The sequence below is a fragment of the Plutella xylostella genome, chromosome 5 (assembly GCF_932276165.1).
Source record: "Plutella xylostella chromosome 5, ilPluXylo3.1, whole genome shotgun sequence".
Classification (NCBI taxonomy): Eukaryota; Metazoa; Arthropoda; class Insecta; order Lepidoptera; family Plutellidae; genus Plutella; species Plutella xylostella.
Genome location: NC_063985.1, coordinates 7804613 through 7823764, shown reverse-complemented (window position 1 = coordinate 7823764; position 19152 = coordinate 7804613). Strand labels below are relative to the sequence as shown.

Sequence of the window (19152 nt, the reverse complement as noted above, 5' to 3'; positions counted from 1 at the left end):
CATTTTATTCTAATTACTTGTTTGTTACTATATTATTTATATTTACTAATGGCGGCAGTGCAATAAACGTATGCTATAAGATGGCTGTTTTGAATAAGAAAGTGTAAGTTATTTTAAAGTTTATCAAGAATGAATTCTTAAAACTCAATTTCGTAGATGTATAAGAGAAGTATTGCCATTATCTTGCCTGTCAGGATGGTGTGATGACATCTGAAAGGTTGTACCTATCAGGAAAGTAGTGTGCAGTGGAAAGTGGAGAGTGGCGAAGATTAGGTTTTGTTCCATTAATAAATAAGTCAGTAAGTATATTATGTAGAGTCACAGTAAAACTGCAACTTTCCCATATACAAGCGTTCATTAAGCAGATTACAGGGCGCACCTTTCCGCAACATCTGTTCCCAGAGATTAGCATACGATGCACGTAACCGGTGCATTTCATCGCTGTGCCGTCTGAGACAAACTGAATTATTGCATTGTTTTCCTTCCGACAGCATTCAATTAGTACCTATGTATGTAATATTGATGGTGTGCAAAAACGGTTAGTGACGCAACAGTTTTCCGCGTCGGGAAATGGCTCGGCGGATGTGGCGGCTTTTCTTGTCAACTGTCATTGGCGGAGATAACTGTAATGGCTGGTCGTTGTCACCGGGACAAGTTCAGCTCACTGTCAGCTACCGACACGAGCTACAGTCCACGACTAACACTATTTCCTTGACCAAATTATAATTCGTTTGTAGGTATAATTTGTAATAAATAGCATTTCTCGTCGTCAACCTTAAAAACCCTGTAGTATGCCTGCTTCGTTGATCAGACGGCATTCGAACAGCAGAATTAATTGCAAAAATGTTACGCTTTTTTAAAACAAATAAATGCGTTAGAAAACGAAACAAGGTCGGACAAACAATTGTCCTTATTACTGCAACAAATTTTGAACAAATAAGCAAAATGTTTTCTTTTCTATATGACGTAACCTATAACAACGAGTCGTTAGTATAGACGCACAAAGCATTGTGGAAATAAGTTCATCTTTTGTGTTTATGGATCACGCAACGCACTGCTAATTTAGTGAGTGAGTAGTTACTTAACTCTGTTTAATTACTGAAACAGAAAGCCAAAGATACAGTTAAAAATAGAATTATATTATTATGTTCTTGTAGAATATTAACTCTGGTTGAATTTTAGCTTCTTGTTGTAATTTGGGATCGTTTACCACAGCAAGTATTTTTTATGTAGGTAATCAAACCTGTAATTCAATTAATAAGTTTCCAATTCGACAGGGAACCAGTAGTTACTTGCATGAGGAAACCCGAGGACAGGGTTTTGTGAGAATACTATGATTTAAACTTATTGAATCGATATCAATAGAAAACTGCTTATAAGCATTATCATTGTCTGGTGTTTGGCCTATGTCCATCCGTACGATATACGTAAAGAAACACACAAGTGGCATCAAATATTTCAAATGTCAAGGCCTCTCACAACATAGCTAAACGTTACGTCACACAGTTTTGCTTAACGATCCATTAGTCACATGCTTAAGTGACATATCCACTAAACTATCTTTACCAGTATTCACTTTTTGTTTACAACTGTTGTGATTATCTTCTTCTTCTACATCTTCTTCTTAGCGTGTCGATGACAAACACAAGAGCTGGACTACGGTTTTTCACCGTCGTGAAAGGATTACCCAGTCAGATTTTTTAAATTAGTTTTTAGTCAGATTACTTTGTCGAATTCGTCCCTATTTCTTTTCTAAGTAAGTAACTACTCTTATTTGCCAAGCTGTGAGTAGGTACATTGATTAGAATATTAACGATCTTCTATGTTTTATCCCAGTTAATTAGTATTTCTAGTGTCAATGATGGGTATTCGCGTACGCACAAAAAAGTAATTCATTATTCTGGCAAGGAGGTAGCTTAGCCGGCGGTTGCAACAGAGATGTGCACATAGGTAATGTTATGTAGATTGCCTGTATGTATGTATGTGTGTCTTTTCGTGTGAACCGAGTGAAGCAGTGATAATCTTCTGTTGCCACACCGGGTTTAATGACTTCATATTAACTTTTAATGCCTTTGTAACAAGTTGACGGATTTAAAATTGATAATGTCACTGGTGGTGCCTGATTCCCAAGTTAGCTTGACTCCTATGGCCATTCTATAAGAGTTATAATTTCTTAGTTTATTGAACATTTCATATATAAATACTTCTAATATTAAGAATTATATATATATTATAACATCAATATTATGTGATCATAAAATGAGCTATCTGTCATCATCAATAGAAAAAATCGATACTGGAGGTGATAGTGAACTACAAAGTTATACTACACCTAAGGGTTTCGTTAATACTATTTCAGGTACAGAACCCTAAAAATGCACAAACAATCAAAGATCACAAACAAATTTAATGCACACAATGATATTTGCAATCCCAAATTCCTTGACACTTCAATCATCGTCCATTTTGGCCAGTTAGTCATTTTATCACTTGCTAAGGTAAACATAGGTCTCAGGTATGCTAAGTAGTAACTCATATAGTACTAACAGCTATTCGTTTATTTCATCATTCATTTCATATAACAAAACCAGCGGCGTCAAGATAAGCATGGGACTTTATAAAGAACTAGTATTGTACTTACAATAAAATTGAAGAACTTCTTAGTTTCCTAATTACAAAGATTCTTATTTGTTTCAGCCACATACCTGTAACAATACCAATACAATAATAAATATATAATTATTAAAAAGTAAGCCCTGGTCGAGCAGCGAAAAACATAAGCTAGTTAAAAAAACACAAAAAATATTTAGATACAAATATACTGTCATACTTTAGAGTTCAACGCGTTATCAGAACTTACAATTATGCTAGCAGCAGTTGTGCAACCAAATCCCAACGTTGGCTCAACGTTGGCACAGCTCTAATAACAGTCAGGGGTCGCCAACAGTTGCTCATGGGAAGACGTTTCCGTCAGCGGTTCGCAACCATTGTTGATGCACCAACAATCATTGCACAGACGTTCAAATGAAAGGAAAATTAAACAGTCTTTGTAATTTAGATATTTTTCCATAGCTATATAACCGGAAAATACTTAATCTGAATGATCAATTTTAACGCCATTTTTGTACCCTCTGTTAGGGGCTAGAAAATAAATTATTATTTACTAAAATAAAATTAAATTATTATTAAAAACTATTATTATTAAATTAAAAAAACCGTTGTTAAGTTCCGAAAGTACTCGTAACACCAATAAAATTGAGTCTGTATCATAAGAGTGAAAACGTATAATGTGGCCTTGACTGTACCCTATTATTATACATAATTACGGAATACTATTATGCCGTAATTTTCACTGTACTGGTATGATAATATACTTTTAATATGCTAATTAATTTTATGTAATTTATTAAATAACAGTAATGGAAAATCTAAATATATTGTACCAGAAGTGGTTCATTTAGATCAAAATAATAGCTTTCGAGATTATTAGGTTTTTATATAATATGGGTACTTAAAATACTAAAAACCATATGCGAATTGTCAACTGAAATTAAGATTTTTCATAGCATTCATATCATTATTAAATCGCTTTAAGCGATAAGACCGCCATTTTGTACGTATGTGTTAGTATTTAAGTTATGTCTTGGGTACTCTACCCGACAGCGGCGGCGATCTGGCCAGCATTTTCTTTCTAGTTTAGTGTTTATTATTTAGTTATTGCCAGCTATTCTCAAGGTACAAATTCTTATTTTAACGCTGTCAAACTATTAATTTTGCTAGTTAAAAATGTCATTTATAGGAACACTGATAAAGTCGAATTTTAATTAAAGAAATTAAGGTTTTGACAGCGTTAAAATTTGAATTTCCCCCTTTGGAATAGCTACCATTATAGTTATAAGAATTAAGTCATTTAGTTTTTAGAAATTTATCGAAATAAATAACATAAACTATTTTATATATTGGATCTAATGCTATATATAACTAGTGTCTGCTAGTTCACTCACACTACTTCGCCGCGGTATCTAATTGAAGACTCGCTTTCGATTCACAAGACCTAGTTTTTGTGCGTCAACCATTCTGTGATTGTTTCCAGGCACATAAATAGTTGTTATAGTTTAATTAAAATACTTGTCTCAGGCTTTTGATGTGCAAGTACGTCAATAAAGTAGTATTCTATTCTATTCTATTCTATTCTATTCTATTCTATTCTATTCTATTCTATTCTATTCTACGTCACACATATATTTAAGGATGATTTCTAAACATTTTATGCTTGAAGCATAGACTTGCAGCCTGGCAGGTGTTAGCGAGTTAATTAAATATCTACGATCGAGTATTTTTCACGTATATATGTATAATATAAATGGTAGGTATATTAACATAGTTTTGTTGGTGTCGAAAATATAATGATAAACGTAGTATTTCTACAGGAATAAAAGGTAAATAAGATAATATGTAACAGTATGCGCCATTTTTATTCAAATATAATATATCCGGATATGAACTCTAATGCCAAAGTGGAAGAGAACCAGTTTTCATCGATTCAAGCTCTTTCATATCAGGTCAGGGCCAGGCCATGTATTTTACCTTGTCACCTTGACTTATATTATGTGTCTAGACTTAGGAGTAGTCTGGAAACATTCACAATTTGAACAACAAGTATGGAAAACAATAGAAACACAATGACTGTCTTTTGTTTAATACGTTTTACTATTTATTTGCAAATGTAAATTATGCTGTTTTTAACAAAAGAACACTTATTTGGTTGTTAGCATGATCAAGCACAAGGTTATTGATTTGTTGACTTATGCTGGAGGAAACAGGGGGGTCACTCTATATGACGAAAAACTAAAATTTCGGAACGCTACTGCGGGAGCCACGACTCTATCTCGTTGTATTAAACGTGCCGATTGCACGACAGCTCTCGTTCGTTCGTTTTTTAACCGACTTCGAAAAAGGAGGAGGTTCTCAATTCGTCTGTATGTATGTTTTTTTTTTTTTTTTATGTATGTTCATCGATTACTCAGCCATTTATGGACCGATTTTGAAAATTCTTTTTTTGATGTATTGGGTTGAGCTCAGGGGTGGTCCCATTTTTTTTTCAGAATTTTATTCCACCCCCAAGGGTGGGTAAAGGGGTAAAAACAGGGGTATAAATTTCCATTTTGGGCACTTATCAACCGATTCTTATGAAATTTATAACGTAAATATTGTTATTATAACAAAAAGATATGATGGTGACCTTGAGCTGATCTGATGATGGAAACGGAAGGCAGTCAAGGGAACTCCTCAACGGTATATAGCAACTACCTCGTGTTTGGGCTCGAATGATTCGTATTAACGAGTAGGACATATTGGTATCATTTGCATCTTACTTTTGATTGATAATTATTGCAAATAAACTAAAAATAACAAAATAAAATAATAATTTTAAAAAAATTAAAAACCGACTTCAAAAAACCACTAAAACGTAAGAAATAATTTAAGGTTTAGACCAATCCTAGGTCACAGTATAAATATACCTAAGCAGGTACTGTTCTTTTTTGAAGTTGGTGCCATATTTCTTCAGATTAACTACTTTGTCACTGCACCAACATCAAAAAAGAACAGTACCTGCTTAGGTATATTTATACTGTGACCTAGGATTGGTCTAAACCTTAAATTATTTCTTACGTTTTAGTGGTTTTTTGAAGTCGGTTTTTAATTTTTAGTCAGTATAGAGTAACCCGCCTGACTCTAAATTGCAGTAAGTTTGTAGTGAACAGAGTGAAAACACTGTGCAAGCGCAGTCATACTCACTATCGCTGTATAGTATAGGGGACTGGGGCAGTATTCTAACTTAGGATTCAATATTTATTGACCCAGTTTTTCATTATAAGTTAGGACTTATAATGAAAAATTGGGTTTATATATCTAGGGATAGAGTGATAGATTCATAGATGTTAATTCGACACTACATGTAAAATTTACGTTCTGCTCCGTTTAACTTTATTAGTTGTGAATTCGGCTAAAAAAAAAAAAAAAAAAAAAACACGCACTCACGCCTTGTACTAATGTACTCCCTTGCGGGGTAGGCAGAGGTGCATTGCTGCACCCACTTTTCGCCAGAGTGTTATGTTAGTCCCAATGTAACAGGGGGCGGTTCGGTCGTCTTAAAGGCTAAAAGTTCATGTTATATGCGACCAATCAATATTTATATATTTAGATGACAGCATGAAGTTATTATGGAGTTTTGAAGATATTAAGAGAAATTATGTTGGGTAAAAGTGCTTTATTTTATCTTTAAAATATCCACCATTGAATTTTCCTAATATTTATTTAAGATAAGAGAAGTAAGACATTTGTTTTCAGATATACTACTGTTCGTATGTACACATACTCATCGTGAGCACATCACAACCTGCAATTATTGAGCATGTGTGCGTTAACTCTTTCTATTTCATATCAAGATCGGTTCATCGGCGTAGTTAGTATGTACTTAACGTAACGTAATTTGTAAAAATTGACGTTCATCAGAAAATTTTATATTTGTACGATGAATAAAAAATTTTGACTTTGACTTTGACTTTGACTTAGGTATATTCTTAAAAACACATTGTTATGGATTCGTGTTTTAAAGACACTTTCTCGGGCTAGTGTTAAGAATATTTATGTTAATTTTATTTATTTAATACTTGCATATTTTAAGGATTCTTAGTAAAAATTTTCAATGAAAATGTGCAAGAAATGTTAATCTTGGAGAAATTTACATATACATATAGATATATACATATAGTTATATAGATATGCTGTGTTGTAGGTCTATGCGTTATGGTTCTAGCTGTACCCGCAATTAATCACTATTCAACTAACCGAATCAAAATTGTAGGTTTTTTAAATACCTATTGGTAAATGACAAATAAAAAAGTCGTCGGTCTCACATTAACATGTAATAAATCTAGTAGTTTTAGTGTAAATTGTACAAATTTATGATGTCTTGACTACCTAATTCAATCAGCTCTTAATGATTTGAGTACGAGATATCGTGTTCATTTTAATGCCAGCTCATTAAAATAATGACTATTAAAATGTAGCCATAAATCCCTACCAATACTTTCTTGCACTGTAATAAAAAAAATATATATTTTTATAAGTAGAACATTTTTAGTAACTTTTATGATCTCTTTTCTTTTATAGATGTTTTGTTTATTTATTAGTAAGTACATTTATTGCACCTCTGGGGTGCCATAGGAACACAACACACATTTATTAATTTTTTGTTATCATTCAATATATCTTCTAATATGTACCTATTTGGCAAATATATGGCGGAAAATCAATACATATTATGGTTGAGATCGTAAAATAATCGAATGTCTAACTAAACAAGTAACCCAAACTTGATCTGCATGTAATTAGATAGAAATTTGCGTGCCAAACCGGCGCTACCTCCGGGTTACCACCCAAATTAGTTTTATTCTGGTTCTTCAAAAACCACTGAATCGATTTAAATTTAATTATCTATAACTACAAAGATCTGCCAAACCGCATAATTTAATAGAAATGAAACGTCAGTGTCGCTTAATGAAGTAGTTAATTGATGATGTCATATTAATGGACTATGTAATGTAGTCAATGTACTCTAGTTAGTATATTTTCAATTACCTAGTGATACTTTTAAAAACCAACCGGTCCTTAGAATGGAAAACATTTAACTATGTACTCATCTAATAATACCAAACTTCCTGCAACCATAATCAAAATTTAATATCATAACACGGTGCAATACAAACATAAGAAAACCTTCTCAAGAAGTCGCAAAATTGCGTTTCATATTATATGTAAAAGCACACCATAATTTAACTATAATAGACATTATAGACATGTCATATTCAGAATCAAGAATTTTGTTATGTTCGTAAATTAAAAAAATAGGGTCCACGTTGAAGTCAAAACGTGTCTGTGGCCTTGTCCACACAGTTTCGTAATAGTCGGACAGTCCGGCGAAATGCGAAAGTTGGCATATTCATTTCACCGATGTCGTACTAAAACGTGAGATGCGCCGGGTCTGTCCTGTCCGATCCTCAAAGGTAAAGAAAAATTATAATTTTTATTTTTTTTAATACCTACGGTTTTCCTGGATTTTTATATGAAAAAATACAGTTTTTCTCAAATTGAAATATACTCACGAGCAATGAAAAAGTTCCAGTGACGTATGGAAGTGCAATTACAGGTGCAACTTTTTCATTGCTCGCACTCACTCACTAAGCAAAAGATACCTTCAGTATTGGTCACGGTGTAGTAGAAACGTGTATGATATCTGTTATTTTTATGTATTCTAGGATGAGTAAGCCCACGACTGATGTGTTTATGTAAAGGTTGAGTTTCGGTCATTCGTTCATTCAAAGGTAATTTTATGATTTATGGAAATATTCCATTAAAAGTAATTAATGATTGAATTGTTAATGATGTTAATATTTTTGTACGTTTGTTAAATAAGTAACAGGAAGTAAATTAAAATCGAAAGTTTAAAATTGAAGTGTTATTTAAAAATATTTTTATGACTTTTTAAGACGGATGATTTATTTAACTGTCTTTCAACCTGATGTTATACTACTTTTAACTCTTTTATTTTCCGGTTCGTCTCCAATTGAATTTTTATAATTAACAAATTAGGTAGTGTGCAATTATCTCAAATGGTTTATAATCCAGTTGCTATACTGAAATGACAACTACGTATTTATCACATGCTGTATGGATTATGAAATATTTAATAGTACGTATAATTTCCATTTCCTATATTGCTATAGTAAATACTAACTATGGAAAACCACCGGCATAGCTTGTTAGTTACCAATTTACAAAATACAGTCAACCTAGAGTCTGACGACCGTGATATCATTTAAAAATAGCCCTTATTGTAAAGAAATAAGAGTCAGCACGTGTAGAGACTAGACTTTTTGTTGACCGTACAGAGTAATAGTTAAGAATGTTTGCATACTAAGTAACCAATGTATGTAACCACATTCCGTTATAAGTAGAGCCGACAAATTGGTGTTATTAGTTTATTATACCTATACTGTTATTATACACTTGTATTATTTCAAATCTACAATACTATCCTCCGCCCCGGTACCACTATATATCATTTGGTTCCGACAATAAAGTGGTAACTATCAGCCAAATTCGTACGAATCATATATCATAACTATATCACTTTGAAAATTGATCCTAAACTCTATAGCATCAAGGTACAGCCGCTTATGAATATGGATGACTGCTCCTGCTTATACACACAAGCTCGGAGAAGATACTACCTAATGAATCAGCACAAACAAGGTGAGATCTAAATTATACTTTCTGTCTGCCGCCGAAACTGCCGTAAACGCGCACATCACGCCATGCGAATTTCGCACCATCATAATCTTTATGAGACCCAAATCACATTAAGATGTTGCAAGATATCACCTGTCAGCGAAACAATACGGTAGACGTCAAAAAACCTTAACCTCACCAAAATACTATAATTAAATAACCCAAAACCAACCGGCACAATCGCATCAAACGACGTTGCGTCACTCGACAGCTTGATATGAAAATTCACTTGTTTTATAATAAAACAATGCCTGCGCAGACGCATACAAAAGAAAGTCCGCCATTCATGACCGTGAAAGTACGGCGAAACAATAAAAAATATTAATTCCGTGACTAGATTTACGTATACTAACGTAACCGTTGTGTAATGGCCGAAAGAGGTGTATGTTTGTGCGTGGTGCGTGTGTGTGTGTGGAACTTGCTACGTATAATTTCACACTATAATCATGCAACACGGTCGGGGAGGCACGTGCCTTGCACCGAAATGAGCAGGGAAATGTCTGCGTAACTGAACACCGGGCACCAGCAAGTGTAACAATAATGTAGTTTTATTCGGCGTTGATCCACAATTAATCGATTGTTAGATAAAAACTTTGATTGATCACTCGGCATTGTTTAAATAAATAATTTACAATCTACATTAACACAAAAGTATTAATCGATTATATAGGTACCTAACATAAATATAACATTATAATCTGTAAAATCCCAAAGTTTCCAAATGATGCAAAATACTCATATTCGCAATGTCATTCTTTCAACCGTATTTGGATGACTACTTCGTAAGAATTGTGTATTGTCATCGGATACCGATAAAACACATTATATTGGCAATAATGCAACCATATACATGCCAACGGCTTACTATTTATCTTGTTAATAAAAACTTAAAAAGCTCAAAAAATTGAGTGCTGCTAAAAGGGTAGTGTCATCCGAAATGAGTCCAAACTCCTCATAATTTTGAGAAAATTACAATATGTTCTTTAGACTATCAGCTAAAAGTGGGTGAGTAATGCACTCGGGTGGTGTCCTAAACGAACTAAATACACGCTTGTACATAACCGTGTACAATATGTAAATATACGTCTATGTAATTTAAAAAAAAGAGTTTTAACTTTTGAGGTACGGTATCCCGATTAATTTCACAATACTTACGTAAATTAGCTACTGAAGGTGCTCACAAAAGGATTGGTAATAAAAATATTCCTTCTGCTTGAGCCATCTTGTGCTTGCAAAGAAATTGCAATACCTACCTGTAAGGACCCACCCATATTGCAACATGAATTCTTCGTAAGCAGCATAAAAAACTTACCTAAAGGAAAAAATATCAATTTATAAAATAGCTAATAGTATTAACTAAACAATATTGCATTTTTTTATATAATATATATAGGTACTAATAGGTTTAATAGGAGCTACATACATTAGAAAAATAACGCAGTCACGATAAACTTCTGAATGAATTGAATGCCAATAAATAATATCACCTTGGGCACTAATTCGCCAATTCAACAGCAAAACGATACATATAATTGTGTAAACTCTGACCTACGGCAACAAATTCATTATAAATCAATGCTATGACTGTGACAGAGACAATTAATGACTTTATAGATAAATTGATGCAATATTTTGGTAGTCTACTCCTGCTTTACGGACTCTAGCAAAGCTCCTACCGTGGTAGCTACAATGGTCGCATATAGTAAGTCAGCAGAAATCTCTCATTCGCAATGTTGAAGTAGGCTCTCCGTGTCAGATCCGACGTCTATTCATAGTGATCGTCCTGTGCGACGGGCCGCGAGCCGCATGAATGCATGTTCTTGTGATTGCTAAATATGTCACATTTACTTAAAGGCATTGTGTTGCATATATGTACAATATCTACACGCTTCAATGTATTAAGTAATGCTGCCACGTAGAAAAGGTCCTGAAAAACGCCCAGGCTGGCCTTGATGAAATTACATCTGACATCTGCCCCGTTTTTTGTAAGTACGCCTTTGCGTTTGTAAACCTTCTGTGGGTATCAAATTCAAATAAATTCAATTAAATTCACTTTTGTAAAAATATAACTATTGCTATCCAGAATTGGGCACAGATATGAAATATTATCAATAAGAATTTATATTTTTTCATCTCACTTAAAAACTTGTTCATCTCACTCAGGCCAGTGTTTTTTTTTCCTTTGTGATACAGGAAAAAAACGTGAGTAATAACTAAACTGACACATTATTGCATGAAATAGACTAGGTAATCAAAAGTTTATCTGGTCTATTTCATTTAGGTAAATTTCCTTGTCCTAACGGGTGGTATAAAAATAAGAAAGAAGATTTTTTTGTGTTTTAAAATACAAATACTTTTTTTTATTACGACCTTGACCTACTAAATACCTTTTGTACAAAAACCAGATTTAGCTTGACGCGTGTTCAATATTGTTATTGTTATTAAAAAGCGAATAAGTTGTGATATATTTATGAGCCATTTACACCTCCTTAATACTACTTAGTCAATATCATTATGGAATATGACGAAATAGTCAAAATGTATTTCTTCAATAACCTAATCAATTTGTTTCTGGTACTTGACAGTATAGAGCCGGTTTTATGCACACATTTTATCAACAATGTCGATGTCTAAGATCCAAATTAGACTGTGATCTATAATAGACATTTTGTTATAACTTTAATACTAAGTACTATTGTTTACTTTCCGATTCACAGAAATTAGCACATGGATACCTATGAATTAAAATACATCTATTTTAATTCTATATTATTATACTATATACTGTATACTGTTCTTTATTAAGTCTGCTACTTATCCTGCCGAGACACAGTAGGAATTCTTAAAATATGCTGAGTGAGATTGCAACGACTTAGCTGAACCATGACCTAGTTTGGAAGCTGGCATTATCTATTGTGTGCTTTGTGTACCTGACTATGTACAATTTTATACACATACGTACGTACTATAGAATTTAAGAGACTGCAATATAGTATTGATAATTTGGCACTGACTTAGTATCAACGAAAGTCCAACTAAGTAACTGAAACGATTGGATATTGTTACTTTTTTCAAACTCTACTTGATATTTCCAACAAACTTACATAACTTTCATATTTAAAAGCCACTATGTCACCTTATCACATATAATTTTTAGTAAAAATAAACCACCAGTAAGTATAATGGTAACGTAAGAAAGAATTTTTCACTTCTACATTGCAGATCATGATTTCAATTGTACAAACAATTTGAAGCTTTGGTCACCGGTGGAAAAAGTTTCCCTTACAAAGACTTATTGACCGTAGTAAATTGAAGAAAAATTGCTTGCCTAATGGTCAAACAGAATGTATGTAGACTATGTAGGTACATTAGTAAAATATCTGTCACACATACCATCTAAATATGGACATTGGAAAATTGCTATTTGTTTTAAAGTTGTATAGGTACAGTATTTTTGGGTTAAAACCTATAAATATTATAGAGGTTTTTTTAAAAAAAATGCCGCCTCCTCTCCTAATGCTACCTATTTACAGCTGATAGAAGAGTACCGACGTGTATGGAAATAGCCGTCCAATAGTTATCTATAGCTTTTAACTTGAATACTGGGAGTTTTCACTAAACAATAGATAATGGTCTTTAATGCTCTCGTTGTCGACTAGAAGTGATTTTTAATGTAGGTACACAACTTTATCAACATAAGATCTTAAATGAGACTCTAGTTTCTACCATATGTTCAACCAGCCTCTTGCTGGAGTACTGCATTATTATTTATGTTAGTACTGACGAGCAATTATAAAGTTCCAACCTCAAAATGGCCCAAGTTTTTTAAACATTTAGTTGAACTGTATTTCCAAAACTGATAGTTATATTTTACCCACTATGTCATAATCATAACAACTTCCTTATTTCTTTTCAAGACTGTAAATAAAAGAAAGTGCAAGAGAGATTAAATAAATACTGATTCAAATCTCTCTTATAAATTCATGAACCTTGGTGACTGGTGAGAATACTGCCAGTTTCAAAAAAGTATTGTCGTAAATATTTCGGATATTTATTAAATTATTTTCAAGGCTTATTAAGTAGGCTTGAATCTCTATTGTTTAACAGTAAACACTGTTTCCTGTCGGAAGAACATTTTTAATTTCGCGTCTTCTTTCCCACGACGTTGAGTAATTTCCTTAATACTTACAGGCACAGACAATTAAAATGACAGCACTAAACAACCTTATGTTTTACTTTTATGTCGTTTGTTTTGACTCATTATTATTTTACGTCTGCGCTTAATTTATTAAGAGGTAAAATATATGGTTTGATTTTTTTAGATACCTATATAATGTCATAAGGTCCGAAAAACGCAAAAACTATACTATATTAATTTAAAATATTCTAAAATGTTAGTTTCATCTCTGAATTTCTCTTAAAAGGAGATGTGAAGCTCGTACAAAATAATTCTTAATAATACCTAATTTTATCACAAAAGTATTACTCTTAATTTAATTAAAACAAAATTACTGAATGTATAGAAAATACTTTAAATAATGATTGTAGGTAAGTACTCCTATGTCTAAAGTATATTTCATAATAATGGTTTAAATCTACTACTCATATTAGGGATTATCCTCAAGCTACCGAGTTGCAAGTAATGAAAACACAATATTTGTGTTCGATTTCGCCAAATCATTAACTAAGTATACGTTTTTCCATATCACTGTATTATGCAAAGAATTTAACTACAAATTTCTTGTCAATCGTGTGACGTAACATAACGGCGAAAGAAAGTGACCACTATGTTTGACTTTATAATCGGTTATTGAACTAACTTCATATATTTTTGGAGGTTTATAAGTGAATAACTGTTTATTTTACGTTATTATTAAAAAAATATCAAGGATATTTTATTTAAAAAACCACTCTACATTTTATTTGAAACTTTACTACCAGAGTAAACAATATTTTAATGGCCGCAATTTATATGACTCACTACAACTTTTTCTTTCTTGCATTTCCATAAAGAGGCGACAATTAGAGGCGATTAAGTGAAATATGTTAGCGATCACTGTGAGTTGTCACCGCGAGTGTTTTCCGCGTTTTTCCGATCACGCACCCGCGCCACAATACCGCCGGTTTCACTTCTAATGTTATTATTATTAACTTTTTAATGAGAGTATACTATTTTTGTCGTAGGCAGGCTTGAGCTTCAATGCGGTGTTTGGCATGTGGTTATTTTGGTGATACCTATGTGATAGGTTGAAAATTAATACAAATATTTGATAGTATATAAATTTTCCCGCTTTTTGTTTGTGGTATTTTTTAAAATGTGGTGCTTATGGTCATGCATTAAATATTTTCATAAATTCTTGGAATATTGACTTAACATACCTTAAACAATTTATCAAAAATATTGCTCTCTTTAAAATTGCTCTACTTTTACCATCGTAAACAAAACCCCCTCAACTTTCCCTGAAACTTCACTACAAATCCTTTCTACATTATTCCCGAACCGCCCAGCATTCATCCTTAGCTCACCTGATATAACAGCAGCTACCACAAGAAGGAGCGCCACGGCGCGAAAAGACATCATGATGGCTTCACAACACGAAGTATTCACAACACAGTCACAATCACCACCGGAGCATGTTCGTGCGCGCGTCGTGCCGGCGCGTGTGCGCGGGAGTGGCGAGCGCCGAGCGTGCGCCTGCGCAGCCGGCCCCCACCCCCGCCGCAACCTTCAGGGACTTCCGTGACCAAATGTCAGGGATATGAAATGGAGCAGGGAAAGAATTGCCACATTCCTTTGTGGGTGAAAATTTGCGAAGTGTTTTTGGGCGTGTGTTTTTTGATGGGCTGGACGTACATAAAGCTAGGTAAGCTGAAGTTCTTATGAATAATTAATTATGTGGCGATGTCTTAAATTATGCATGTTTCATATAATATACTTAAACTAAATCTCATCTTCTTGCGATTGACTATTGTGCTAAAATGTAAATATTTATTTATTCAGTTTTCATTTATTTATTTTTAATAACGGCACAATCTTTCTAAGGTCCAGGTCAAGAAATAATGTATTAATAGCTAAATTAAAGTAAAGTCGTTTCAGGCGATAATTTCTTGCCATAAGTTTCCGCATGGCATTTTCTCGAGTAAAATTACGGCCCTCTTTTAATAGTATTTAATTTTATGTTTTACATACAGCGTAGTACAAAGGTATTTATTAAGGTCAGTTGTTTTACAGAAGCACAAAGAAATAATAACGTTAAATCATGGGTGTAGTCGTTTAAAACTAAAGCCTAGGTCGTAACTTATACCTACAACTTCATTTATTCTACTGGTTTTTTAAGCATTTTTATTTAGTGTCGTGTTTGGTTTCATAATAAATATATATATTTTTTACATAAAAAATTGTAATTTATATAAGTGTACTATGTACATAAACTATTTATAACGTTTAGAAAATTTATTGTATCTGTTCATTTCAAAATTAAACTTTTCATTCTGATTAAACCGAAAACGTGTAGCTAAAAATAGAGAATCAATAAGTAAAGAATCATCATCAGATAGAGAAAGCTGATGGTGTACCCAATAAATGAATACAGCGTTCACCAAAAATAATTATCAAAATCGGTCAATAAATGGCAGAGTATTCGACTAACATACATAAAAAATACATACAGACGAAATGAGAATCCTTTTTTCGAAGCTGGTTAAAAATGGTTTAATTCCTGTAAATAATTATTCACATTGTGAATTGTTCCACTATTTTCAATATTCGGTCTTAATTACGGGTAAAATTCATCAATTTATATGCAAACAACAACCACATCTATACCATAAACAGTTGAAATTGACTCGGTATAAAAAAAAGTTCAGAGCTTGCGTTGAACTCTTTTGTATGGCGGCAGCAGCAATCTTGAGCGTTCGAGAGAAGATGGTATTTTCCTTACGTAAAACTTGCATTCAATTTTATTATGAACTTTTATTAACGGCCAATTGTGATAATATTCCGGGTTTTTTCAGGTACAGGCATGCAGTAATTGCAAATTGAAAAGCATTTTTTGTTACTGGTAAATACGAATATCTTCCGAAAGAGATGAATCTGATTTCCGGATTGGGAGCATGATATATTTATTTGTTTATACTTTATGTCTATTATTATACATACTTATAGACATTAATAACATTTGTTGCCTGAAAGAGATCTCTTTTAGCTATAAGGTCATCAATTTCATTATCTTGTAAATTGCTAAGCTCTTTTGCACTGCAAATTTTAAAGATACATTAACAAATTATTATACCTATATTTTGGTAAATTGTCCATGAGAGTAATATTTTCGAAGGATAAATAAGTTACTGAAATCAAAATGTAAAAAAAATACCATTTCTAAAACCCATGCATTTTACTAAAATCATACTGTATCCTTGCAATATATAGAGGTTGATTCAGTAACAATAATATTGTAATTGTTAGCCCTTCACCTTTTCTCCCTGAAATATATTTTAATAAATCACAATATTGATGATATTACACGCAACACCTCGATGTAATAGGGTCATCATATCGGTCAGTATGTCAGTATCAACAATAATGTTGAATTATTGATAAGTACCTACTTACTATAAAATAAAAATGTATATAACCTAATTTATATAGATTTTAGGAACTTCAAAGTGCAGCAAACTTTATTGTTACTGTATTTTACAGTATCAAAATTCAGTATTTTTTAATCAAATTACAGTACTTTAATAAATATGAAATAATAACACTTAAATATTTATTATAACACTATGTCACAAAAGTGGTACAGTATGCTGAAGGGGGTGACTCAGGGGCTGTCTTTTACAAGGAAAAGAGATTTTTTAACATTTTTTTAGATTGATGAGCAGGTAGGTACACCATTTTCACTTAATCTCAAAATTGGTTCAGTTAAATTGTTGACTTCGATTACGTAATTTTCTCCTAAACTAATAATAACATGATATGCATAGATCTTCAGATAAATGAACATGTATAGCGTTATAATAGGGCATAGTTACAATAGCGGGCAGTATGTCATTGCTGCCAGCGATATGAAATGGAAAGTGAACTCGAGTGGCTTAGATTAACAATATACGGAAGATGGCATGTCACATACAAAAACTGTCCACATTTGGTTTGCTGTCAAATCGTTTTAAGTTTAACCTAAAGACTACCAGTGTACGAATGAATAAGGTCAGAAATCTTCTAACCGAACTAATTGGACGTAAGAAGAAGCTTAGTGGTAGAAGTTTTATTTGTCGAGACGTTTCTTTTGCGCTGACACTCCATCTTAGTCGTATATTGTTAGTCTAAGTCGAGTGGCCTACATTACATGGAGCAGATTTTGGGCAGTGACGTAACGGTGCATTGCAGTGGAATGGCTGACGATATTATGCAGCTGGAAAGCCCAATTGATGGGATGTCTTCTTAAGTTTAATACTCTTGTAATTTTGCAATTTATTTTCGCGTGTACTCTTGTGGAAACTAAATTATAAGTGACACGGAATTAAATTAAAGTTTATGTTTGTCAATTTGAATTAACAATAAAGTACAAATTTTTGTAGGTTAACTTGAAATATGTACATATACAGGGTGTTGCAAAATTGGTATACTAAGCCGAATCCTAGTCACGTGACCAACAAAGTTACTATGGAAAATGAAAAAAATAATTCGCGTATTTTCAAATTCTGATTTTAGTTTCGGGCTTAGATATAACATGCTGCACATGTAGGTTTCGGCTTAGTATACCCTTTTTGCAACACCCTGTATTTTTATGCTTGTAATGTGCAATTCTTGGCCTTAATACCTATTCGAACTTGAGCTAGTAAAATTCAATACAATATAAACAATTACATACAACATAAATTTGCATAATTGCCGACGCGGGCGCAGGCTTACAAAAAGTTTCGTGTAAAAGTGCTGTCAACACGACAATGAACCGAATTGGAATTATTTCTCTCACGAAAAAAAAAGGAAGTTGCAACAGTATTGTTCCGTTGCGTTTCCATTTCGCAACCGCTGTGTCCGATCCCCGATCACGAATCGACTCCTGCGCAGGGGGTCACTCTATATGACTTAAAACTAAGTTTCGTATTAAACGTGCCGTTTGCACGACAGCTCTCGTTCGTTCGTTTTTCATCAGCATAGATTAACCCTCCTGCGCAGGACCACTCGTGACTATTTTTGCAACATATACCGTTCACTAGCATATGGTTCTGGATTAATATTTATCATACTGGATTCGGATTTTAGAAAAACAAAAATTGTACGATTCTTCATAGCACATCCAACTGTCAATGTAAATATCATTCGAAACATACGTTATGACCGTCAGGAAACATTCATAATATAATATATAATTATAGGTATAATATGATTAATTATTCATAGATGAATAGTAGTTAGTACCCTGATGAATATGACACCCTTATAAGCCATGTCACTATTGCGCCAGCCTAAAAAGCGTAGTAACAAATATATTTTTAGTAAAATATTAATAGTATTTGTTCTAATGATATTTGCGCAATTACATTACGAAATACAAATACCTATTTAAGGTATTTAAACATAATTTACTATGGCTAACTAATTACAGTTTGATGTAAGACCAAATTACTACATTTAGCGCGTAACAATAAAAATAAAAAGATTTTTTGTATTTAATCGTCCAGTGAACAGTAGCCTACACGTAAAACTAGCACTAAATTGTGCAAATTTAAATCGTATGCCATTATTATAAGACCTTATCTTGTATAATCATACTAGTGAACAGCCGCCTACACGTA

General features: G+C 32.9%; 1 protein-coding gene across 1 annotated transcript in view; it reads right to left on the bottom strand.

Annotated features, from left to right (window-relative positions):
• LOC105388358 (mucin-5AC) overlaps window positions 1–15045 on the bottom strand; it is an 85357-nt gene extending 70312 nt beyond the window's left edge. Inside the window, exon 1 of the mRNA XM_038112605.2 lies at window positions 14881–15045. Coding sequence (XP_037968533.2) covers window positions 14881–14935 — 55 coding nt within the window. The 5' untranslated portion in view covers window positions 14936–15045. The remainder of the gene's footprint in view (window positions 1–14880) is intronic.
• Window positions 15046–19152: the final 4107 nt, after the last annotated feature.